The sequence below is a fragment of the Haliaeetus albicilla genome, chromosome Z, assembly GCF_947461875.1.
Source record: "Haliaeetus albicilla chromosome Z, bHalAlb1.1, whole genome shotgun sequence".
Classification (NCBI taxonomy): Eukaryota; Metazoa; Chordata; class Aves; order Accipitriformes; family Accipitridae; genus Haliaeetus; species Haliaeetus albicilla.
In genome coordinates this window covers 68,364,734-68,391,831 of record NC_091516.1, presented here as the reverse complement: position 1 = coordinate 68,391,831, position 27,098 = coordinate 68,364,734, and the positions used below count along the sequence as shown (strand labels likewise).

The 27,098-nt window shown below is 40.9% G+C and overlaps 2 protein-coding genes across 3 annotated transcripts; one reads left to right on the top strand and one right to left on the bottom strand.

The window, feature by feature from the left end:
* Positions 1-1,116: 1,116 nt before the first annotated feature.
* Positions 1,117-19,068, bottom strand: POLR3G (RNA polymerase III subunit G). Of its 2 annotated transcripts, none has more exons than XM_069776797.1 (8): positions 18,740-19,068; positions 16,612-16,740; positions 14,543-14,672; positions 10,356-10,418; positions 9,572-9,622; positions 4,257-4,327; positions 3,246-3,383; positions 1,117-2,829 (listed from the first exon to the last, which is right to left on the bottom strand). In XM_069776797.1, exons 2-8 carry the CDS (start codon positions 16,729-16,731, stop codon positions 2,743-2,745), a joined length of 660 nt encoding a protein of 219 aa, XP_069632898.1. In that variant the 5' UTR covers positions 16,732-16,740; positions 18,740-19,068; the 3' UTR covers positions 1,117-2,742. The 2 variants fall into 2 exon arrangements, with proteins under 2 accessions (XP_069632898.1, XP_069632899.1); XM_069776798.1 differs by having other exon boundaries at positions 4,257-4,324.
* A 427-nt stretch (positions 19,069-19,495) lies between these two features.
* Positions 19,496-26,166, top strand: MBLAC2 (metallo-beta-lactamase domain containing 2). Its single transcript, XM_069777685.1, has 2 exons — positions 19,496-19,996; positions 22,728-26,166. The coding sequence occupies exons 1-2, from the start codon at positions 19,552-19,554 to the stop codon at positions 23,111-23,113; spliced, it is 831 nt and encodes a 276-aa protein (XP_069633786.1). The 5' UTR covers positions 19,496-19,551; the 3' UTR covers positions 23,114-26,166.
* The last annotated feature ends 932 nt before the right edge of the window (positions 26,167-27,098 follow it).

Below are 27,098 nucleotides of genomic sequence, written 5' to 3'. Positions count from 1 at the left end.
ATCTAAAATAAAAATCCTTGGCCAACAGGTATTTTGTTGGCAGTAGCTGTGTATAGCGTTAACATCTAGCATAACATAACTGGAGCCTTAGTGGTTTATCCTGTGGTGCCTTGTAGAACTTGGAACTTGTCTGCATAAAGTTCTGAGAATTTGTTAGTTCTGTGAAATGAGGATTAAGAAATAGGCAGGAAACATGAAGGTGGGGATCAGTGAAGTTCTTAGATGGATACCTACACACTAAAAGCAGTGCCGCCTTTTATGAAGTAGCCATGTTTGTCTGCCGTGCTATTAAGATGGGATTTGCATACATGCCTGTCCAAACCCAAAGTTTGCTGAGACCCAAAGAACAGTCTAGGTTTTATCAACATTATGGTCTTGCAATAAATTCTAAGCAATTGGAAAATCAGCTTATAAAAGCAGCTGCAAGCGTTACACCTCTGGAACAGCACAATCTCATTTCATTTCAGAAGTGCCTTGGCACAGAGCTGTATCATTGCAGAACTTAGCGCATTTGTAAGCATTGGCCTCATTTGCCATTGTTAAACTAGTCCTAGAGGGTCCATCCTAAGACTTTGCAGTTCCCTCTGGAGGATGGAGGTGACCATAGTTCACCTTTTAAAGGTCTCAAAAGGACCTGATTTCTGTTAGAAATAATGTTAGAGTAGTATGTTTCAACAGTACAGCAGGGAGGCAGTTGTCTCTCCCATTAGCAGTATGATGAATGAAGAAAGTCATTGGTCCTCCAGAATTAGTGTCTGCTACAAAACAAGGTATTGTACCTGTTCAGGCAAGCCACAGCTTGTGACAAAATTTAACTCGTGCAGTAATGCTTTTCCAGTGTTAATTCTCTGGTTCTGTCTGGCAAAAGCCATCTATTTGTGTTCCTTGTGTGACAGGCAAGGAGTTTCCCTATTCACCTTGCATTGGGGGGAATGGCTAGTAGAAGATAATATTAGTTACATTTGAGGCAACCAAATTTAATTTTCAGCATGCTCACCTTGTTCACAACATCTTTTGTCTCTCTCTTGTATATTGCATGCAAGAAACAGGCACACCTGTTCAGGAAACGACTGCTGGCATGTGTGATGTTAGAAGAAAATGAACAGAGAGAATACATTTCCTTTGCAATGCAGCAGAATGTTTATTAAACTTTATTTGTATAGGTATGAACACTTCAAAATAAAATTGGTATACTTCTGAGGTGTGACCTGCATAGCGTTTTAGTTTCACTTCCTTTACATCCAGTATGTATTTTATTAGAACACTTGAAAGCTACACCTTAAGGAATAAGTTCTTATTGCACACAGAAGTTCATAGAGTAATGCAGTACAGTTTTCCAGTCACCAGTGAGGTAAAGTGCTGCTTGACAGAATGCCAAACTTGCAAGGAAAACTTCTGTAGTTCCCTTTGCTGATAAAAGACTTGGCTTTGTTTTAAAACTGTTCTTTCATTAGACCTATAATAGCACTAGTTATCAGAAACAGAATGTTTTAAGAAAGTTAAAAAACAACAGCAGCAGCAACCCTGATCAACAGTAATATAACAGCACTGACCAGTAATGTTTTGTATTATCAAAAGACAATAGGACACGGGGAATGCTCTGTCACTGTTTGTCAAGTATCTGATCTCAGGAATAAGTTTTTTACACTTCAGCTGTTGATTCTTAAATAAAATTGATGTTCCAAACATTATGGTTTTGTTATTCTCAGCATTCTTGTTTTGTTTTCCTAACTAAAACCTCATCCATCAAAATACTTCACCACATTCTTTTGGTACATCTTTGGTTTTTTTGTATTGATTTGCTGTCTGTTAAGTTTCTGTTGTGTTTGTTCTGTAGGAAAGTGAATAAATGCATTAACAATTACATAGCTAGCTATCATCTGCCATCTCACTTAACAGGTCTGTGAGGTAAGAAAGTATTGCCTTAAGAGGCAGAGAAACTGAGGTGAACGACTGAACTTCTCTTCACTGTCTGTGTGCCACTGGTGAAAACCAGAATTCCCTAATTTCTCAATCTTAAATTCTGCCTTATATTCATTCTAAATTCAACGACCCTTAATTACTACTTACGCTGATTCATATTTAATTATGATTCAATTAAATATTATAGTCCTTTTTACCAAAATACTAAAAATTATGAGTTCTTTTAACTAGAATAATAGCTCTTCAAAATACTCTCATAATGTTTTTTGGCTATATTACTAAGGTCCTTTCAAGTCAGTTTATATTAAAGTGCTTAGTTGTCAGTTTGTCACCTGAATTCAGAAGCTACATAAATTCCTTCAGAGAAGTCAGCTGCCAAATACAGCAGCTTACACCCATAAAGGCCATGTCTCTTTTTTGCTGCAGTCATCAAGAATTTCACTATTATTTTCAAGATTTGACTGCTAAAGCATAGAACTGACTAGTGCAAATGCTTAGGCACAATTTGGATTAAAATGCATACATTCTTTTTCTGTGCAGAGGCAACACAATGGCATATAGCTTACTCCATCAGTAGACATTCCAGAGAACCTTAAAAAGGCGCATGTCTGCAGAACGTTTGGCAAAAGAACAAAACAAAGGATCCCACATCCTGTTTTACAGCATAGTACAATTAAAAAGAATTGTTCAGTGTGTTTTTGGAGAGTATACTTGAATCCAACAGAGCTAAAGCATTAGTTCTGTTGATACTCAGCCTACCTCCAGAATTCTACTTCAAGTAGTGTAAGGCTTGAGCAGTGTACCACTTAGCAACAATAGCTAATACGTTGCTTCATCCATATTGTCATCACTGCCATCACCAAAGTCATCTCCATCTTCAAAATATGAAGAAATGTAGTCATTTTCCTAAACAAAATGAAAAAAAACCATCTAGCACTCTTACCTGTGGAGGAGACAATTTATGAAAGGAACATGCTTTAAACTGCACATGAGCACCCATGTCTTGAAACAGTAATAGGAGTTTTATTTCTTGGGAATCAAAAAGGAGAATATTGTAATTAAGTTCTGATATCTATGAAGGAAGAGTTTGTACGTATTGATTGTGGCAGGACACATTCCTGCTTGCAAGATCTTTTTTCAGAGCTCTTTGGGAGTAACAAGTCTAAAACACCTGCTTAAATTAACTACGACACAATGCAGTGCAGCCAAGAAAATTAATGTAATAATGCCTCTCACTACAACTCTCCCTCAGCGTCAGAGAAGCGCCAACACAGAACTCGATGAGTGGGATCTGACTTTGTGTAAATAGGAAAACATTATACCTCTTCATGCTCCTCTTCATCATCTTCCTCTGGTTCTTCTTCATCATCATCACCTTCTTTGTCTTTTGGTTTATCTTCTTTCTTGTCTTCCTCATCTTCAGATTTTTCTTCTTCTACATCATCCTTCTTTTCTAACTCCTGTCACAAGGCAATCTCCTTTACAAGGTAATCCCATGTCACAGCAACAGCATATCCTCCACACTACCAAAATGTTATGCTGCAGTTAACAGCGAGACAACTAGCGTAACAATGCTGTGCAAATGTTTTTTGTCAATATTTAAACCAACATGATGTGAAGCACGAGAACTTCATACAGACTTACTTGATCAAGCATTAGCCATCAGACTTGAAGTCTAAAAAAGCATGTCTTGTGTAATAAATTGAGATGATGATTTCCCTTTACCATCCACTGTTAGAATAATTGACAGTAGAAGACCATGTCATATTTGATAAAGCAGTACCACATATTATATATAGTAGTGTATCTGCACCAAACAACTGATGGATCACCAAGAGAAAACATACAAGGCTGTTTCACCTCTAAGCTTCCCATTGCTAGGTGGGTAGTCGCCTCCAAAACCAAGGTCACTTTCCTCCTAAGTTTCTCTTCCTATATGTTTCTTCCCTCTCAACTTAGTAAATTGTTTAACTTCCAACATCAGTAGATTGGTGAAACAGCAGTAGATTTAAAAGCTCTGGCATCAATTCCTCCTTCATAAGCTCTAATAGTAGCTCTGCTGTTCACAATTAGGCTACATCGTTAGCCAGTGCAGAACAATTGGTCATTGTGTTCAAACAGGAGCAAAGATAATAGTTTCTCCACAGCCAGGCTCTATCCTTATCCTCTCCCTTATGCTACCACGTTGCAGAACAGTTGTCTGTCAGAGTAACAAGACCAGACCAGAAAAAGGGTGCTCTGGTTGTTCCATTTGTACCAAAAAACATACTAAAGGTTTCATTTTCCTTCAGCAATTTCTGTTGTACAATTTAGAAGGAGTATGCACATCTTACCTCAATTTTTTTCAACACATCCAGATTACTTTTAGACTCAAAACTTTTTGCCTTTTTTGGGTTTGCACCTGCTGAAAAAAAATACACCACTATTATTTTTTTAATATGGAAGAACACAAATTCTCATTTTACTTGCTCTTAAAGACCTTACCTCTTGAGTATGCCATGGAAATCCCGTACCGTCTGTATTAAAATTACCTTAGACTTTGACCTATACCATTCATGGCGGTGTAAATGCCCAACTTATGTAAGTGATGCCTATATAGCCAGTTTGAAATTCACTTTGAACAGGTAGTTGAGTAAAGGTTTGGCCAAAGTATGATGTTCAGCTTCACAGAGTACTTTTCACCTACATACTAACAGTATGCTAAGAAACTAGAACAAAATCTCAATTGTTATTTTTCATCATCTTGAAAAGATAAACACTCATTAATGTTACTACTTCATGCAACACATTAATGACAGCTGGTTGCTTCAGACAGATCAAAAAAAGGCAGACAGCAGTTTATTAGCTCCAACACAGTAGACATGTTACTGCAGCTCGTTGGCTTTTGGACCACAGTTGGCTCTCATCTGATGAGTCCACAGTGCGTATTTCCACCTAGTCCCTTGATTCATGAACATAATCTTTTATCAAGTTACTCCCTATAATCCAACTTCATTATGCTACTTAACTATATGGTGGAGTGAAGGTCAAAAATAGCATTCCATATTCCCAGGTAAGAGATACCTGAATTGCAGCACCCTAAACTTATGTTGCCCCAATTCCAGGAGTGCAGTTTGACCAATAGATAAGGAGAGACAAAGAGCTCTGGAGCGAGAGATGTTACAGCATTTACAGAGAGCCCTGTGAGACGTCCTGTTTCCACAACATAACTGCCTTTTGGCTCCTGCTATATTCAGCACGATCACATGAAACTTAAAACACAGAGCTGCACCTAACACAGATTAGGTCTTCTCAGCAAGGTAAAACTGCCTGTGTAAAGTGCTGTATTGGTGTAGCTACACAGCTTCTGATGGACAAGGTAGCTTCAGACAAGTGAGCTGATGTAACTGGCACCTTTTTTACACTAGGCTGCACTAAGTGGTATCAGAAAGAAAAATAGTGTGCATTGATGGAAGGGATATCCTTTCTGGAGCAGATAGTAACCCAATGTGGTTATGTATTTTATCTGGCGTAATATTTAAGGAAGCAGAACACTGAGACCTGCTAAGAAGACAACTGTATTTTGTCAAAAGCATTTGTCATAAATAACATTCAGTTCATTTCAGCGTTTTGCCCAGGAAGGGATTATGTGACAAAAGCACCGCACAGAGCTGAGGGGAGTCAAGCTGCTCTGTAATAACATAGGAGCAGTATCAAAGCAAACACATTCAGAACGAAGTCGGCTTTTAAACAAAACAAGTGGAAAGTGCGATTCAAAATTACCATCTCTGTACAACCCCCTGCAGGCTTTTGGAGATAATGCCTATAGAACAAACAGCCTGGAAATGAAAACAGACATGCAAGATCTTTCCTTAAATGCTGGGCATCTCTGGAGCTTATCATAAAATTAGAGACACTGACCCATCGTTAGTAGAACTTCAAGCAAAACAGCTCCTTACATCCACGTACAATGGAATACAATCTAATCTTTCCAAATACCTATTCTTGCAGTACTTGGGCTTAAATGCCCAAGTGATTGCTACATGTGATTGCTACATACATATGCATATAGCTGGCCTTCAAAAGCTGAACCCAGTCGATAGTTTAGGTGGGTTTTTTTGGCAAGCACTGCTGGTATCTAGGATACTGTGGTCCACAGCCCAAGGTGTGGGAGAGATGTGGAATTCTACCTGAATTTTTGTCACCAAGAAGGCAGGTGGTCAAGTCTTAGGTTAAAACATCCAGGGAAAACAGAAAAGGAGAAGGAGAGGTGTGTCAAAATGAAGCCGTCACTGTGATACTGAAATCTTTATGGTTGTAATTTTTTATAAACTCAGGGAACAAAAGATAAGTAATCAATGTAAATCACTTGGGTAAGTAACTCTCGACAAGACAATGGAATAGAAGGAACAAACTGACCTAAAACTAGGAACCAGAAACTTCAATGGGCTAGTTGCCCAAGAAGCTTGGCTGTACCAGGTGAAAACATGCCCTTTAGGTGAACTTAACTAATTATAACATGAAGACCACACCTCCAGAAGTTTGGATACCCACCTCCACCTGAAGACCCTCACCCACTGAGCTTGCACAGTAAAATTAAAAGACGCTGCACCTTTAAATGAAGATGAGGCACTATACACCAATCAGCTTTAAGATACAGAATTATGGGTAGCAGTAAAAGGTTGATAAACAATGAGATGGTAATTATGCTAATTTACAATGTATAAATCAATGACTGTTTTAGTGCTGGGCGTGCTAGCTTTGTGGGGTCACCCCCTGGCACCCCCTTCTGAGCAGAAATAGCTAATAACTTGACTGTGTGTTATTGGCTTGCACACCCAGTGAATGATCCCACAAGTTTTGGGACAACACCCATAATCTAACTGTGTAGTCATCCCCAAACCACTCCTGCCACCTACCTGGGGAAGAGTGGCAGAAAAAGACCTGGGGGTGTTGGTCGACAGCCAGCTGAATATAAGCCAGCAGTGTGCCCAGGTGGCCAAGAAGGCCAATAACATCCTGGCCTGTATCAGAAATAGTGTGGCCAGCAGGAGCAGGGAGGTGATTGTCCCCCTGTACTGGGCACTGGTGAGGCCGCACCTCGAGTCCTGTGTTCAGTTTTGGGCCCCTCACTGCAGGAAAGACATGGAGGTGCTGGAGCGTGTCCAGAGAAGGGCAACCAAGCTGGTGAGGGGCCTGGAGCACAAGTCTGATGAGAAGCAGCTGAGGGAACTGGGGCTGTTTAGCCTGGAGAAAAGGAGGCTGAGGGGAGACCTGATCGCTCGCTACAACTACCTGAAGGGGGTTGTAGTGAGGTGGGGGTGTCCTGGTTTCAGCTGGGATAGAGTTAATTGCCTTCCCAGTAGCTGGTACAGTGCTGTGTTTTGAGTTCAGTATGAGAAGAATGTTGATAACACGGATGTTTTCAGTTGTTGCCAAGTAGTGTTTAGACTAAGTCAAGGATTTTTCAGCTTCTCATGCCCAGCCAGCGAGAAAGCTGGAGGGGCACAAGAAGTTGGCACAGGACACAGCCAGGGCAGCTGACCCAGACTGGACAACAGGGTATTCCATACCATGGGATGTCACATCTAGTGTATAAACTGGGGGGAGTGGGGGTGGGGGATCGCCACTCAGGGACTAACTGGGTGTCGATCAGTGGGTGGTGAGCAATTGCACTGGGCATCATTTGTACACTCCAATCCTTTTATTATTGCTGCTGTCATTTTATTAGTGTTATCATTATCGTTATTAGTTTCTTCTTTTCTGTTCTATTAAACCGTTCTTATCTCAACCCACGAGTTTTACTTCTTTTCCCAATTTTCTCCCCCATCCCATTGGGGGGGAGGGGAGTGGTGCTTAGTTGCTGGCTGGGGTTAAACCACAACAGGGGGTCGGTCTCTTCACCCAAGTAACAAGAGGAAATGGCCTCAAATTGTGGGAGGGGAGGTTTAGATTGGATATTAGGAAAAATTTCTTTACTGAAGGGATTGTCAGGCATTGGAACAGGCTGCCCAGGGAAGTAGTGCAGTCACCATCCCTGGAGGTATTCAAAAAGCGCATAGACAAGGCACTTCAGGACATGGTTTAGTGGGCATCATTGATGGTTGGACTCGATGATCTTAAAGGTCTTTTCCAACTTAAATGATTCTATGATCTACAATGGTAGAATGGTAGGAAGCCTGTTTGAATTCCCATGCAGATTCTGTTGACTCCCTCACCTTTGTTCCACTCGGTTATAAAGTGTCACCTAAGATGGCTGTCCTCAAAATACAATAAAAATATGTACCAGAAGGGCTAATGTGTCACTGATTAGCTATTTACAAACCTCCTGAGTCACATGACTTTTGTAGGGCCTCTGTGTCATCAGGATTCTCAAAAAACCCTAAACTAAAACCACATGATTTTTGCTTTTAGAGGAACCTATTTTTTTAATCCAATCAAATTCTGATGGTCAGCTGATCTTTGCCATTACAGCTATGTAAGAAAATGCACTTTTAAGAGCAGATAGAGAAACTGGCACAACATAAAGAGGAAAAATCCTCCACAGTGAGCAGTGATTCTCTCTTTGTTTATGATAATCACATTATAGTAACAAGGAATAATAAATCAGCATTTATGATTTCATTGGATCTTGAGGAGCTAATTATTACATATAGGCTTATAAAAGCCAATGCAGTTTCTTCTTCCGGAAAGAAAAAAAAGTAGGTATGTACTGGTTTAATCTTTAGAGATTTTGCAGATAAGTGTTTAATTTTCAGTTGAATCTGGCAGTCTACCTTTAGTACCATGATTCTCAATGACGCTCTTAAAAGGAACAAAGCTTCCAGCTGAGCCAGTCTCCATGACTACTGCACACTTCTTTATCTATTTTATCCTTGAACCGAAAAATGACATATGAAACTGGATAAAGAGAACAAGAAAATAAACAATTATATATGAGACAGCTAGATACCGAAGACCAAGGGTTATTTCACATCAACAGACCAACAGATTTCTACAGAGAACTTAAAATAACAGTCATGCACACTAAAAAACACTTTGAAAAACAAATACACGTATGACGCTGTGTAATAGAAAAGATTTCCCTGTAAGAACAAGCAATACCAGCTCCAACTGCTGTTGAAGGATCTGGTTCACAACTCTGCAGAAGAAAGCTGAAAATAAACAAAAAATGTAAAACCAGAGAAAATAGAAAATAACCTACATTAAATCATGTGATTTATTAAATCACATGATTAAGCCTTTAATAATTAAGCCTTTAATAAAAGGCTTTAAAAAATGCATGTCAACCAAATCATAAACAAGATAATTGAGAAACCCAAAATAAAGAAATCTGAACAGCCAGCTATTCATTGAAGAAGACTGTTGACTAAAGATACAAACTTTCAAAACAAAAAGTTTTATGGTTTTTTTAATCTTCCACCGTTACATAACTCATATGTTAAAAAATCTGTTCCGGTAACTTAAAACATCCTACAGAAGAAAAGCAAAAACCACAAAAGACAGGCTGATTAATAAATTTAGAAAAAATCTGCCAAACCCCCTGATTATTCAGACTAATTAACATTTCTACCATTTTCTTCCCCTAACCAGCTCCAGTACATCTTCTACCACTCAACTAGTGTGTACTTGATGCGTACTTAATGCTTCTTAAAAATATATAATATACCTTTTTTGGTCTTTTTCTTTGGCTTCACCTCTCTTGGGAGTCTTCTCCAATCTGTACAGAAAATAGCTTTAATACATATGAACAACGATTTACAACAGCAATCCTCCCCCTGCCACCCACCAAAGAAAGGTAGGGGCTCCTGTTGTGCTTGGTCCTATTTACATGCACACCTAAGTGTTTTAGCACACAACAGTTTAATGGAATTGTAGCTGTACTTTAAATTGAGGAACGCAAGCGAGGACTAGCATTTCAGTCACTTAACGACAACTGGCATCTGCCCCAAAGAGACAAAGTTCAGCTCTTCCAGTGGCCCCCGTGCCCTTCTGTTTACATTCTATAACTAAGTTTGCAGTAGCAAGCTATACAGATAGCATTGTGGAAGTTCAATGTTATAAAACCCAGCTACCTGTGACTGAGACATCAGTCTGGGGTTTTTTCAGTAACATCAATGTTTGCTCCCAGTTCAAAATTGGTATCTGCTTGGCAAGTAAGGAAGAATGTAAGCTAGAGTGAGTGCTAAAGCTTGCATTTTTTCTGCAAATCAGTTGTTTCAATTGAGTAAATAAATAAAATCAGATTTTTTTTCTTTTTTTTTTTTTCCACAAACAATACTTCGCCTTGATCTGAAAACATGCAAAGGGCATAACCCTCAACAGGGAACACATGACTTGGTAAGGATTTGCATACTTTTTTATTGCTTGAAAAATAGTGAATCAAACATTTAAAAGAGCAGAACATTTCACAGGTTAATAAAGAATTAGCCTTTGATAATCTCAGATATTACCCGGGGTCCATGTTTGATGCTCCTTTCCACTGTTCTGGTACTTTTTACGATACCTCTCAATTACTATAGAGAAGGATAAAAGAGTTACTGAATTCAATTAATTAAAAAGGCACTCCAGGCACTGTCCATGATATTTTCTTGTAACTAAACATACAGTGTGTTTTTTTAATTCCACATTGAACACTTTCTTGTGCTGTTGTCAAACACTTAAAAAACAGTTAAATGTCACTACTTTCAGCAGTTCTCATGCTAATTCCCAGGACTAATAATTTGCTAAGTACTTGCAAGACCTGGATTTTATATCCCCTTCAAAAAGGCAAAACCCCAAATATTGCTTTGCATTTTGGGGGTATCTCCTTTCAATCAAAACATCCTCCCCCCCCCCCCCCCCCAAAAAAAAAACCAAACAAAAAACCCAGCCCTCCAAAATTATTGTAATTTATACTTCTATCCTTGGAAAGCATGAAAACATTAAATGCAGATATAGTCAGGGAAACCAGGTTGAAACATCAAATGAATGCTAACTCTTCTACTCTTCAAGAGTTTCCACACTCAAACCTCTGCTACAAAACCAGTCAGTGACATTTATCACCACTATGCTAATCATAAAGAGTATCCAGAATTCCCAAGTCTCAGAAGGCCGCATCTCAGACTGATCATGATCAACTCCCAAGACTTCAAGTACTTCTGCAATGGCAAAGCTTTGCAGCATAACAGAGATGTGTCGTAAACAGCAGCAACACATTTTAGCCCATTCAACCTCTGTCCAGGCACAAGAACTAAACTGAGAAACGTGTTGTAAATAATACAGTAGTTATACAGTGTAAGCACATCCATTTATACTGCAAAAAAACTTTCTTGTGCAATCTCTAATGACAAAAGCAGTATCAAACTTAAGGTTTTTTAAATCAGTCCCATTTTTTTCTTAGCAAATGACCATGCCCAAATGCAAAATCCACTTACTGCGAAATTACTGACTCTGATTGCACTAATAACTCATTACCCAAGCAGGGATAATTTTTGTGGGTATTGTACAAAAAATGGTAACAAACTGTGACCTTTGCAGTCAAAGAAGTTCTAACATACTCACCAGAGAAAAGGAAGGGAGAAGGAAGGCATCAGAAATGAAGCTCATTTTTAAACTTAGCTATGACGAGGGCAAACAGAAGACCTACTTTGAACTGTGCAACAAAAAGCTTGCATTGAAAATGACAGTGTCTCAAGAGGCATTTAATGTAGGTGGCCTTCACAGATGCTGCAGGAAACTGCACAGAAAGGGAAAGAAACTAGTAGTTTTGATTTCAGCTCAAGGCTCTTTAGTGAAGTACTAATTGCTGATGTCATCAGTAAAAAAATAGATCTGACTCTCGCCACTCACAGCTAATGAATTAATTCCAATCCAGTGCCAAGATGACAGTCACCCAGTCATAGCAGATACACCTACAGGAAAAAATATGAATGATGCATAGCTTATGAGTTGAAGAAAATAGAGAACTTACTGTAGCATACACCTGCTACTCAAAATGAGTGTTGAATGATGAAAATCTGTTCTATATGGCACACTAACACATCAAACTTGCCAGGTAGTATTAGATGTGGCTTTCATTTACTACCTGAATAATGAAAGATAGATAGCTATGTCCTAACTAATTAAAATGTTTCCCTTCTCACACTTCAAAGGACCCTTTGGCTCACCGATGTTGTGCTGAGGGTTTAAAACAATCCACTTGCTCTTGTAGCAAAGCCAATTTAGAAGTTCCAGCCCACAGTCCCCCTCCTTTAGTTCCACCAGATGTTTTGATGAAATACAAGGGAGCAAAGGGCTGTAAACGAGGTAACAGAAAAGATCAGTTAAAAATAATCTACCCTGGGGCAAGAAAGCAATTTTCTTAAAGGTAAGCCACTTCTGCCACATAATGCAGTCCCAGAGACAACTGCATACTGTGACTGAGATGAAAGCAAACTTTTTAAGCTGCAGACCACTACTGATGTAATTACACCCCACCCCTCAGATGAGGCATTTTTCTACAACTAAAGGTTCAGTAAAAAGTTACCTCAACTTACCAACTTACCCTTGGGGAGATGAGAACATTGGAAGCATTATCTGAGTCTATCAAGTGGCTGTCTACCTGCTTTCCCTGCAGCTGCCAGTTTTTGTAGAAAAACAGTCTTCAAAGCTGGCAGTGCTACTAAGGAGCACACTCAGCAACAGAGATCGATCGCTCCATCTCAGAAAGAAGGCTGCAGAAACAAAGACGATTTTGAGGTGAACAGTACGAACGGTCACATGAGGCAAAGTTGGAAAAGAGAGACAGTAAGTTCTCATAAAGTGGCTGGTTCCTTGGAAATAACCCTGACCGGCTCTCAAGCACAGCAGTTTCCCTTTTTTGTGCCTCAAACAGAAATAGCAAACTTCAAGCCTGACAAAGATCAAGAGCACGGCAAGCCTCTAGTGAGATGAGAATCCAAAGAGACAGAAATTTGTTTACTCAGAAGATGAAAGAGGAGATGTGATAAAAGAGTAATTTGGAATTCTACCATCATAAAGGGATCTAGAAATTAAGATCAGATCTATTCTCCCTGCCTCATAACCAAGGTTTTACCTGGCCGCATCCTCAGGGTCCACCCTGACCCTGTGCTTGTGCTGCACTACAGCTGCCTGCTGCATCCCAGTGGCTGCTGGGCTCCAGCTGCAGGTCAGAGGAAGCATTCTGCATTTTGTGAGCCGCAACGTCTGGTCAGCAGTGTGTTCACTGCTCACACTGCAGAGTGCTGCTCCATTTTAAACAGTGCTTTAGTACAAGAACAAGTGGACAATGAATAAGGTGTGTTAATCAGTGCTACATTCAAAGCCTAATAAAAAACAAATTTGCACGCAGTCTCAAAACCTCTAGAATTCACCACTACGCCATGAACAAAAATTACTAAAAACTCAGAGGGGACTGGACTATGTACCTGTATCGTATCGACATCATGAATATTAAGTCAGAAAATATTCTGATGGTTTTGGGGTGGAAATTGAACCTCACATTTTAGAGTTCAAGTCAGCTCTCATTATTCAAAATCAGCTCAAGATAGCAAGGAAAAGAGTATCCAGTGTTTGTCCACTTCAGATTTCTCAAACATGTTTAGAAAGCTTTTCAGCGACTGCCTATCGCACTGACTGGGCCTAGGGTCTAACACATGCGGCATTTCCTAATATGTTGTATTTCCTATTTTTCTGTAACAGCACTTGCCATTTATACCATTCAGAACAAGCACTCAGGAGGATGATAGAACTAGGAAAAAAATCACAAATGAAAAGAAGCACTCCTCAAAGTAATAACCTCCTGTGACTGCTAGATTTACAATGCCCCTACAGCAAGGTGAACAGACACTAAACTCCTTCTACCCTGCTCCCCTTTCCTTCATTCCCACCAGCTCAGTTTTCTGACCAGGAAGCTTGGATTTTAACAGTATAATGGTGTATGACTGGATGCCAAGTACAGCAGAGCATTTATTGTTATCAAACAATAACAAAGCAGTTAATTTTTAATTATGGAAAAGCAAAAGACATTCTTAGGTCAAGTAGAATAAAATCAAGTTTTGGCTTATAAACCAGCTCTGCTTCTGATGTGAACCTCAGTAAATTACTTATCCTCATCTCGATCTTCGTATTTCAGGTGACTTGTCAGTAATACTTACCGATCTTTCCTGAATGGACTTCAGGGAAAAAAAATTAGTACCTTTTAGAATGTCCAGCTATTAAATACAGCATTGATTATTTTAAGTATGTCTTTACACAATTAAAATGGAAGCTAAATTTCAACATTAGTACTACAGACTTCTTTGCTCCAGTGCAAAATTTTTAAGGCATTTTAAGGCATTCACTTGTATTGGTTAGCATATAATTGAAAGGACTGCATACACTTGGTCTAAATATTTCTTACTGTATATCATATGGAACAGACGTGTGATACCTCTCTTTTTCACACAGTAATTGCTTTCTGGTTACAGCACTTGTAGGTGTGATCTACAACTTCAATAAGTGTAAAAGAAGAAAAATTCCCTATTATCTTAAGCTGCCAATTATTATTCCTCATTATGAGTACAAAATACATCTTCAACACATGCATTTCACTACATTATCCTTCATGTAATAATAACTACTGAAGACATAAATAAAAATAAAAAGCACACAAACAAACCTTCACGATCTTCTTCTACTGCCAAAAAATATGGCATTTGTTTCATAGTTGCTCTAAGATCTTGTTTTAAGGCCAACATGTAATCTTCATCTTCTCCTGTTTTCAGAGGCACTGGCTTATTTTCTGTACTCTGTACAAATTATGTTTATTATTTATAAGGTCTTAATATCCATCAAATATACAGGAACACTAACAAAAGCTACAACAAACATAGCTAATCACAGAAGACTACAACTATGCATTATGCTACTTGGCAAGTACACCTCATTGCATTCTGACATGCGTAACTATGTTTACAACTAAATCTGGACCTTTTATAACTTCGCTGTATCTTTCTGCAAAAATGTATCAAGAAATGAAGAAAAAAACAGTGTTAAAACTGTGAAATAGTCATTCATAGTCATGCTAAGCTCTTAATTGCCAAAAGCATTTTTTCACACCAGCCTAGCTCAATCAAAAACTGCTGCTTCTCTCCTCAGTCAGAGTAGAGCTGGCCTTAACCTCTTCTAAAGCAGTGTTTTAACTACATTAAGTATGATCACTCTGAATCACATGGACTCCCCTAAAACAGTTTTAAGAACACTGGAGCCAGAGACAAAATTACAGAATGGATGTTGTTTCTCTCACACAACAGATGGTGCACAATCAATACCTATGTGGGAGGTTGCAAAGCTCAGAGTGCTATCACAAGTACCAGAGCTGGAGCACGAACAGAGTTTACTGCTTCCAGCTATATTTGCTAGCTGGCCAACATTTTAAATCACTAATGTTGCTGATGGTAAGCTGCTGCTCCTTAATTGGGTTTCTAATTGCATTTACAGGAAATTTGTAAGAACTCAGAATGTGTCCATTAGCAATATGCAATAGCAACAATTCACTGCTTAAAGTAATTCCACTGTAAGTCAGTCAACAGCTGTAATATACTTTTGGTCACTGCCCAGTCATTAAATCTAACTCTTGCAATTTTTATCGTTCCTAGTTATGCCACTGGGTTAACTTTGATTTTTTTGAATGGCACTAGATTTCCCGACAAGTTTAATTTATTGCTGAAACTCTGTTCACAGAAGGAAGAAAGCATCTCTAACTTCTCCATGGTATACATTAGATACACTGGGGCTAGTAATTCTCCTGCAAGGCTGATCCACTCACTGCTGACTGTAACTGCAGAGGCTGCAGTTCACACAGAATTCAGCTTCCTTGTGCTATCAAGCAGACTGCAACATTCACATTAGGAACAATTACAGATGGCTTAGTATCAATGAAATCACATAACTTAATTGTAAAGGCAGACTGAGAAGATATATAACATCTGGTTCAGTAAGGCAAAACCTTGGGTGCAATAACTGTTCAGAGAAATCTTAGCATAGCACCAAATATATGTCAAACTTGCAAGTTCTGTACCATAACATGAGATTGAGAAAAATTTCATGCACCTTGATCAAATCCTGACATAACTGGGAAGTGCTCTTATATAAAACTGCAACATTCTAAGACTACTTTTCCACCTCAAAATTGTCCAAGCTTCCCTGCATAGCAAAACACAGTCAGAAAATGCTCTTTCTTCCCGTTTAATTTTCAAATACATCCCAAATGCCAAATCTCAATTAAGTTTCCTTAATTACATAAAATATCTTTCAGTTATTCTCAAATTATTTTCAAATGCTGGCTACTGAGGTACCAGACAATCATCCAAAATCTTTTACATTTGCATCAACAGTAAATTTCTAAAATCAGCAAATCCATTCCCAGCTTCAAAGACTAGCGTAACTCCATTTCAAATAAATTCAGATATCCAGTGTTTCTGTTACTGTAATGTCCAGAAAACCAATCCACGACGAGTACTTTAACGAATTAACACCTTGCAAGCAATTTAGTTAAATACAGGATACAACAGTTAGCAAAGGGATAGGAAGTAATAATAAGAAAACAAATAATTTACATTAAATACTTCAAAACTGACCTAAAGTGCTTAGAGTTGTTCTTGTATTTCATTACATTATCTAAACATGAGAGTGAATACACTTTACCTAAACACAGAGACTGTGCTTTAAGATACTTGCTGTACTTACAGGATATGTTGGTGGAGGCTTAGACACGGTATCAGGCAGAGCTGCGCCTTTACCAAAGCCAAGAGCGTCAATGTTGAAGGTAAATGCAGTACGTCCTCTTCCTGCACCTGACCCAGCCATCTGGAGTAACTGAAAATATTACAGTTTTTTAAAGATATGTTTTTGTTACATGTATCAAATGCATGCACCTATAAAATTAATGTCTAACAAAGATTACAGTAATTTTAAAACCACTCTCAAAGATAATTTTAAATAGCAAGCCATTTTTAATGCCCATCTAACTTTCTTCCACATACTATAAATTTGGTGCATGCCTAAAATCAATTCCTTTTCCTCATTTCTGCTAGCCACCTCTGCATGCCTGAAATTATCTCCTAACCAAGGAATTTAAAACTTTCTTCTTCTTCACCTGAGATTCACTGACTTGAGTTCAACCAGGACAGAAGAACCAGAAACAAGGCGGGGTGGGGGGTGGCATGGGGAAGGGGAAAAAAAGTTCAAGGACCCAGAACTTTCTGTGAATACATTTTGTAGTTTCTAAACTTGTCTCCAAAAACCAGTTTGTGTTTGTCACTCATGGCTTCTTCATCCTTCAATCTATTTTTTTTCCTTTATCTTTGTAACTAGCTTTGTGTACTGACAAGGAGCCAAAAGCAGAGATTCAAGGTAAAAGCATCAAAGGACTCCAGTATGTCTGCAAGCTAACTGCTGATAAAAGGAGGTTCGTTATAACTAAAATATTTCAATAAGGGTATAAGAGAAAAATAGCCTGCCAAACTACATTTACAGTCACATCTCACCACCTTCACTGTTACGCCAATCTTCTTCATCTCAGGCTTGTACGACCCATGGGTTGGCAAGTTAAGCAAAATGTGAGAGAGACACTTTTTGCAGAGAAGATGTCAAGAAATGGGACCCAAAAGAAGCCTGGCTGAACCAAAGTGCTACTGTGCTCACTCCCCAAGACCGTGTAAAGATTGAGGCCCCAGCTCAGAAATCCCATGTGCTGTTTACCATTAATTGCGAGGTTACCGTATTGCACCCTGCTTGGTAAGAATGTGCCTGTTCCAGATTTGCTGCTGTGCCTGTATCATCACATCTATTCCCACCATTACTGTGTGTGTGAGGAATTCAAACAGGAAGTACAAAACAGCACCGTAACTACAGCTTCTCATACGCTTGTCTAAAGTAACAAGGAATCTGGGAGAAAATTATGATTAGGACCAAAGAAATGCATACTTAAGCTCTTTTAATATTCCACAATGCCTTTTTAGCAATGGCCATTTTATTAAATGCCAATGAGGCACTGGTTGATGCAAGTATTCCTCTACTTACTGTTTTCAACAGCAATAAACTCTGCTTGGATAAAACAAAACCACATTATACATTACCGCACCAGCCAGCAGCACAGAAAACTGTCTAAAAATAAGCAAAGAGACCTAAATAAATCATTTTAAGAAAGACAACAAAGCAAAAGCCAAGCCTGAGCATTTAATTAACTGGGGGAAAAAAAATAGCAAGCTCATATGAAAACAGGATGAAAAGCAAGATGTGAGCCTGGCAGAATGAAGAAAGATAAAAGATACAGTAAAGCCCCAAACACGAGCAATTATATTATCTAGGTGTGAAAAAAGGGAACCAACAGCAGAAGAAAACAAAAAAAAAAAGTGAAGGGCGATGTCCGGCTAGCAAGGAAAGGCACACTGTTTGCATTAAATCTAGTGAACATAAAGGTCCATTTTTAAAATGCTGCTTTAAAATTAATTCTCGGTAAGATTCTTTTGAAATAGCACATTAGTCTGATGAGAAGTAATGGGCTTTAAAACTAGCGGTATTTCGACTCCGCAGTTTTAATGAAACTCGTGATTTCTTCAAGGATACCGGCTTAGGTGGTTTATGTCTACCGACACCATGAGGTGACAGTGATGGACGATCGCAGAAACGGCGAAGGAAAAGTTGAGCTATACGACTAAGTCACCCAGCACGCCAAAGCTACCACGACAAGTAGTGTTTTGGCTGCCACCAGGGATGCCTAACGGAGCAGCCGGGGGCGTTTTGGTGCGTGAAGAGCAGTTTGCGAAGGCGCGTTTCAGATTTAAGCTTTTAAAATCCGTTCGAAACTACGTACGCTGTTGCTCGGGCTGTCGGTCGGGGGGAAAGCAGCGGAGGGGGGTCTTCGGGCGGGGAAGGCCTGTGGAAAGGGGGTCCCCGCCGTGGGTGGGAGGCGGCTGGCGGGAACGGCGTGAGGAGACTCGGCACCCCGAAGAGCTCTCTCCTTATCGGGCGTTTTCCTCAGAAAAAAAAAAACCCCTCTCGATCGCGTTCGGCCCCCTGGTTTCCAGAGACAGGTGCGATCAGCGGAAGGGGAGAGCGGGTACAGGAGAAAGGACTGAAATCTGAACGCCGGGATTTTGTGGGTTTGGTTTTTTGGTTTGGTTTTTTTTTTTTTCACCTGACGCCCCCGAAGGTAACAGTCTTTGTGCCCGCCGTGTCAGAGAGAACGCAGCCCCTCGGCTCCTCCCTCGCCCCTTCCCTCTCCCCGCGCTGCCCCTCCGCCACCCCTCCCCAAGCCCGCCGGACACCCCCGCAGGGTCTCCCCGCTCCCCTCAACAACCCGCGCTCTACGGCTCTATCTTCCCCTCCGACGGGGTCCCTACCGCCTCCCCCGGGCAGCGCCCGATCCCTGCCGCCACAGAACGGGGGGGGCTTCCCCCCCGCCGGCCCCCTCACGCAAAGCCTGAGCTTCTCCCCCCCCCCCCTCCCTCCCGCCCCTCAGGTCTCCCTCACCGCCCCTCACGGATCCCCCGCTCGCTCGCTCACCCGCCCGCCGCTGCCGCAGTGGGCCGGGCCCGGGTCCGCCCCGCCCCGCCCGCCGCGGCGCTGAGGCGGGCGGGGGCTGAGGAGGGGAAAGCTCGTCGCTGACGAGGGCCCGGGCGGGCCATGTCGGCGCTGGAGTGGTTCGCGCACAAGCCCCTGGGCGACGGCATCTTCTGGATCCAAGAGCGCTTCTACGAGTCGGGCAACCGGGCCAACATCTGGCTGGTGCGGGGCTCGCAGCGGGACGTGGTGATCGACGCCGGGTTGGGGCTGCGGAGCCTCCCCGACTACCTGCGCGCCGCCGGCTTGGTGGAGCCGGCCGAGGGGGCCGGACGGCGGCCGCTGTTGGCCGTCGCCACCCACGTCCACTTCGACCACTCGGGCGGGCTGCAGCACTTCGAGGAGGTGGCGGTGCACAGCGCCGAGGCGGCGGCCCTGCTGCGGGGCGACAACTACGAGGCCGTCACCTGGTTGTCGGACCGGGAGGTGGGGCGGCCGCCGCGGCCCGGCTGGCGGGCACGGCACTTCCGCGTCCCCCCGGTCCGGCCCAGCCGCCTGCTGCAGGAGGGTAAGGGGCGGCCGGCGGCCCCGCTCCGGCCGCGGCCCTTTCGATAAGTTGGCGTGGCCGGGCTGAAGTCGTGCTGGGCTTGCGTGGGAGGCCTGGGCAGCGGGCTTCCTGGCCTCCGCCGGGCGGGGGGCTTGGTGCAGGTGCTCCGTGCCGCGGTTAAACCGGTGGGTTTTGGCTTAACGTTCGGGCCCCGCACGGCGCTTGGCAGAATCCGCAGCCCGTCCGCGGCCCTCGGCGTGGCACGGGACCAAAGAGGTGCGTAGCGGGTCAGGTTCTTGGCTCCTGCCGGTTCCGAAAGCCGTGGCGGGAGCCGAGGAACATGCGTCAAATACCCTGTGGTTGCCTAACCTGTTTGCCTGTTGGTGCGGGGTTTTTTTTTCCTTAGAATGAGAATCACTCGACGGTAATTTGAGCGGCTGACTCATGGAGCACCCCAGGTCTAGCCTTAGGCTTCTAACAGTCCTGTCACCGTGTCAGTCAGTTCTGGCGTCTGGTGACCCTGATTATTTATAAGCTGTCCAGGCATAGCAGTGTAAAGAGCAGAGCAATGTCTGGAAATACGTACTGCAAAGAATACCGATTTGGGTTTACAGAATTTGTGCAAATGCAGCGTTTACGGAAGTGGCTCGTTACAGATTAAAAAAATGCCATTTAGTCTCTCATAGGTAACAACGACTAGGTTACGCTGGGAACAAACAACCTAACTGCACAATATGGTGAAGCAGAAGTTGACGGGTAGCTGTCTGACAGACAGGTGACACCTTCTGCAGGGGACTTAGTCTCTTCTTGGCCGTATTAGGCTGTCCCATGTAGGTGCTTGGAAGAGCAGAACTGAACTTGCTGAAGGCTTCAGGGAAGGATCTCGTGTGACATTTAACCATAGTCAAATCAACAGAAGCTTTAAGTTATTTTTTCTTTAAATGGAGGAGTTATTAAATAATCAAGCACACTCGCTGTCAAAATAACATCAGAGTTTCTAAGATGATAATGCTCATTGAGACATACTGCATGGAAGTGGCATGTCATTTCAGTGCATGTGTCGTTCCTGTGGGGTGAGGATATCCAGTTAACGCTGAAAACACAGAACGTTACAATCCAAAGCAGCAGCTCTTACTTGTATGTTGCCTGCTTTATTTGTTTAGTTTTTGCATTACCTTAATCTTACCAGATCTTTCAAGCACCTTTCATTTTGGCTGTTCTAGCTAGAATTGCACTTACTTGTATTGTGCCTTACCATTTAGTGTTTTCCTAGTCACTTGTATCTTGTCAGACTCACAGTTTCCTTCAGCTGTCCCTTCAGCTTCAGATTTTAAGAATTTTTCTTAATCTTCTTTAAATTTTGGGTGCCATGTGCTGTTTCTTTTTATTCTTTTCAGTGCCAGGAGCAGTTTGAAACCCACTGCAACACTGTCTTCCATTAATTTCACCACCTCCACTGTGGTTGCATTTACTAATACGGGCATTTTCTGCACAATCTTCTCAATAGTCAGGTCTCTTTCTTTCTCCTGCCAAGGCTTCCCAGCATTTCCCTGAGAGAGAATTTGGCTAAAAATCCTCTTTGATAATTTTGAAACTAGCTGCTTCTGCAAACATAGGTATCTGTTCCCCTGTTGGGTACAGCATGGACAGGCGTTAGCTCTTCGGTGACTTCCAAACACTGCTCTAGCATTTTCAGTAATCCTTCTCAGTTGAAATCCAAAGGTCCTGTCACAGAAGGTCTGCCTTTCAAGACTTAAGTAACTTTGGGCTTGCTGAGCCTTGAGTAAATTTGTGGCATGCCTGTCTCTGGTGTGAGACAGATCTGTAACTTTTGAGATTTCTAATACAGTAGAGTTTTGGTAACTTTTTCTTCTCCTTGGAACTTGAAATGCATATCACAGTTTTAAGCATCGTTTTACGATGGTACTGGATGTTACTTCTTTTAGCACTGTTTCATATAGTGGTTAAGCAGCTGCTTCTGGGAAGGTTGCTTATGTGTTGGTCGTCTTTCCCTACACAGCCCTAAAGTTTACATATTTACCACCTGTAAGTTAATGGGGTTTGCACATTTATAATTAAACTGGCATTACAATTTAAAATCAACAGCAGACTTAGCCTGTTCTCCATCCCCAGACTGACTTTCTGCTGAAAGTACCAGTTCAATGGCTAGTACAATGAAAAGGCATTCACGTTTAAGCTGGCAAAAAAATGACCTAATGTTAAGAAAGTTCTATTTTTATTTATCTGATTGAATAATAAGAAGAAAGTGGGTGAAGGCCAGTCTTGGTTCTCCTCCAGCAATTTATGTTCTGTCCTTATGCCTTTCAAAAGTAACAGCAGTGCAATTCTAGGCAAGTGAAGCAAGGGTAAAATGGTAATAAATTGTGAAATACTTACTTTGGAAACTTTCAAAAGATACCTGGCTCATATGTGTTCTTTTGTTTCCTGTTTTATTTTCTCTATCACATTTCTTTTCACATTGTTTAGTTCATTGACGGGGGGGGGGGGGGGGAACAGATTCAATTAATACAGCCCAAGCCTGTGTTAACTATTACAATCATTAGAAAATACCCTTTTGTCAAATGTATCTTTCAGATGCCTTTGGCATTCACCAAGAAAATAAATGTCCCGTGCCCATTGTTGTGGATATATAGTACGCATAAACTCTCAGCGTCTGTGTTGGTCATACTCTTTGTGGTGTTTAATATACATGATAAATGCATAAGTTTTCCTGTAACACATTTGTTCACAGGGGATGTGATAAGCCTTGGAGACCGACAGCTTACTGTCATGCACATGCCTGGTCATTCAAGAGGCAGTATTTGCTTACATGACAAAGACCGGAAGATTTTGTTCAGTGGAGACGTGGTGTACGATGGATCCATGATTGACTGGCTTCCCTACAGCAGAATAAGCGACTACGTTGCAAGCTGCCAGCGCCTCATGGAGTTGGTGGACAGAGGTCTTGTGGAGAAGGTACTGCCTGGGCACTTTAACATATTTGGGGCAGAAAGGCTGTATCGGTTAGCTTCCAACTACATTTCGCAAGCTGGAGTTTGTCACAAGGTTTCTGCTTGTGCCATGAGATCCATTGCAAGCATAGCACTTCGCATTACAAATTCGAGAGTCACTTCTTAGTGACAGTGCTTTTTGTGTGATCTATTCCCTGTTGAAAAACCAAACGGCTTGTGAAAGTGTTGATACAAGCAAAAGCAGTATGCATTAGTAAAGCACTGGCAAATTGATACAGATGAGCTGCAAAAATTCCCCCTATTTTTGCCTACTGTACTGCTATTTTTATAGAAAGTATGTAAGCTAGTAGCTGTAGCCAAAGCTACCATTTTTCTTTCTATTTTTTCAGGGCTTGTTTGCACACATATTGTGATTGAAATATATTGTTTTATTTTTGTTATGATTCTGACGGATGCATGTATGCCAAAATGAGAGGGGTTTACCTTCATGCCTGAAACCTTGTTGATGTAGCACTAGGCTTGTGACTATTCACTCAAGTCCTGCTCAGGTTTTGGCCTAACACAGCTTGTGCTAAGACATGGTGTTTGCTGGGAGCAGCGCCGTTAGGTCAAAGCAAGAGCAACACCTATGCAGGAGTCGGTGGGCAGAAAGAGGTAAGGGCCATTCTGCAGCCATTGTCACCTGCCGCTTGGTGTCTGCTGCACCCATCATTGCCTGCATCTTTGCAAAGGAGCTGTCTGGCAGTTTCTTTAGAATCCACTAACGTGGAAATGCTATAGACCAAACTTCCAAGCTGGCAGGTGTAGATACATCAGCTTACCCAAAAAGCTTTTGATGCGGATCCAACAGCTGACGGACTGTTGAGGCTTTCATGCTTACCAGTGTGGTGAGGGAAACACCTGCACCATGATAGAGGAGCAAGAATGAGCACTCTCACCATCAGCTGGGGAACTGTTTTGCTTATAGGCGTGTGAGTTAGGAATTAGAGAATTTGTGAACTAATAAATTAATGTGTTAGACTAGCCTGTACAAAGTGGATTGAGCCCTTGCTTGATGTGTTTGGTTTTTTTCTGATGAGCTCATAAAAAAGAAAATTTATTTACAGAGTATATTGTTCTGTAAATTTGAGAGAACTGGACTGTGACAAGCTTAAAGGTTTTATTTGTGTTTTAAGAGTATTTTTATGTGACTGGATTGTAACTTGGCTGTTAATGCTCTGTGGTAGGGCAAGGATGGAGGCTTTAGCATTATCTTGCCCTAATGCAGGTGCTGTATTAAACAGCTGGTACCCTTATTACCACAAAGTGAATGTAACTTGAACTGTTCACTGTTTGCTTATGAAGTGTTTGGTGTATATGGTTTTTATGAAACGTAAAGTGCATTGCATTTAAGTCTGTTCCAGAAAAAGTTTAATACATTGAGAAATGCTAAATGACATTGTAACTTGCTTATGAAAATTGAATGTGTGATATTTAAAAGCTGTTGAAATGGTTAGAGTTTGTGTAATTATTCTAACAGTCTCTTTCTCTATTTAACTTTTTTAAAAGGACACTGTCTGATGTTATTTTTGTATATAGACATACATACTTCCCTAAAAAGAGTGCAAATGTTTTCCTCAAATCTTAGTGCAGTTTAACCTTATTTGTTTGGCTTTCACTTTATGGGGATACATTCTTCACCAGGATTTATACTGATAGCCTGTGATGTGCCTAGTTGTTGTTAGCAGTGCCTATCTCTGAGATGAAGCAAAATTGTGAGGGGGCAGGAGAGGTGAAGCAATGCAGCACTTGAAAGACCTGTTATCACTCGGATCATAGTCTCTTTTTTGGAGAAATCCAAGTACATTAGAGTATTACATGAGGAGTGTCTAATCAGTGGGTAGACTTCGGTCATAAATGAAGCCAAGAGGTTTTTATTTTGGCCTTGTTTGGCCAGAGGAAGAAATACAAAAGGTTAGCCTGAGAAGCAAAAAACTCATTCAGTGAAGAGGCTCAGAACAAACTCCATGGTGTGGTTCTCCTTTTTAGCTTGCTGACACATGCTGGTATTTTACATAGCAGTCAGCCACTGTTCTTGATAGCCAAGGGTTCACAATGGACAATTGGAGATCTGAAGTGGCAAGTGGGAAAGTCAGAATGGCTGAAGAAATACATAGCACTGAAGCTTACACCAGTTATCCAGATGAAGCCGTGGTATCACAGGTTACCCAACAGTAACTGAATTGCTTCAAATTAGCCATCTGTGGCATAATACCAGTAGTGATCTTGCTCTATGCTTCTGTGAAGGCTGGTGCGCTGGTCATAACCCCATGCAATAACGCGGACAGAGAGACCTCTTCTGTCACAAAGCCTGCCAGTGTGTATGCCAGTTGCTAAAATTTTGCAAATGTGCATTAGAACAGTGAGATCACGATGGATTAGCATTTTGTGTTACACCACTATTGGTTTGTTTATTTGATCCAATATTAGAAGCCCTGTAGCCAGATTTTACTGTGTTGTAAAACCTGAGCTCCTAAGAGAAGACTCACAGGCATGCCCGTTCAAAAGGAAAGATATGCTCCATCGTTTGTGTTTAAATCTGTGCTCAATATCAGCTAGAAGACCCTTAAATGTCCAGATCACTGTCAAAATTCCCTATTAAGCCATGCTTAAGTCCATTAAGTATATGTAGATAACAGCAATTGCCTGGGTTGTTTTCCTTGACCAAAATCTAGGGAATCATTTCCTAGCTCAGAAGTGATCTTTATGTGAACATAGCCCAAAGTGGAGCATATCAGTAAACTGCTGCTATAATCTAGTTGAAAGTAGTTTTTGAGGGTCTTGAAATTATTTTTGTATTGTAAGAAATTCACTACTAGGTAAGTGATACGTCTTAAGTATAAAGAACTGGCTCTGACTATTTTTGTTAAGAATTAGAAAGTTTTAGTCATAAGAGTTTGACAGTGGCCTTTTAACGCTACCTGGATTAAATATTTAAAACATAGAGTGTAAGTTTAAATATTGCAACATCTTGGGTATTTAGAACTGTGCTGGTTTATTTGTAAAATCTAAATGTATGTTAATGGAGTCTTCAGTAGACTGGGGAATTGACAAAAAAAAAAAAAAAACAGATGGGAAGTTTTGCTCTGTAATCTGTCCAGACTTTTGTGATGTTGAACAACAGTTTACACATAAAAAAATAACTTTATCATATATAATCATAATAAAAAATGTTATAATCCTATGCAGTCCACTTATAATTTCTACGTATTTTTCAAGAGAAGCACTTTTTCATTCTAAATGGAGTCTAAAATCTTCAGAACTTGCTAGCTGTGTTTTTTATGCTTCTAAGCAAGAGATTGCATTAGAAACATTTACCTATCATAGACAGATGCCGCAAAGCTTGTATAAAACCATGAGTGGGTACTTCTTGGGAAAAAAACCCCACATTTTAACACAAATTTCAAGTTTTCAAGGTTTTCAATAGAATTCACATACAGAAAACATGGATGCGATGAAAGTATATATTTGGGGGTCAGTTGCAGTTTGTGGTGACGTAGATTGAAATAATTCATAGCATACTTGCTGTCTAGTTTCTGGTAAAAGGTAAGACTCCTTCTTAACTGTTAACTCTGGAAGTTTTGTGGAAATTAGTCTGTGAATAACAAAAGCGGCTGCTGTCATGAAAACCAGCAGAAATGTGCCTGTATAAAGCCAAGAATAAATGGAGAAGGTGAAATGCACCTGTTCATTTAAAAATGAAGATATGCTTCCTTCCAGACAACTGATAACTGGACTTCAGGCGTATGTGGTTGTTCAGTTAACATGATGCATTTGTTTTCTTCCCAGGAGTTCCGGTGTCAGGGTGCAGTCTTCAAGTCAATCTCTTTGCATATTAGTACAAATACAATCTTATTTTCAAAACTAGTTTACCTTGTTAAATTTTGAATTTTATGGGGTGGTGAGGACAGAATTTGAAGGCAAATATAGGTAGAAATAAGATGGGTTTATAAGGGAAATAAGGCAATTAAATGAAAATAATTAAAAAATATTACAATGTTGGTTTTATCTAAAGAATAAAAAAATTAACTTGGGAGCAGCCAGCTGGGAGGCTCCACTTGTCAAGAGTGTTACTGGGGTCCCCCACCCAGCTTTGTTCCTCGGTCCTTTTT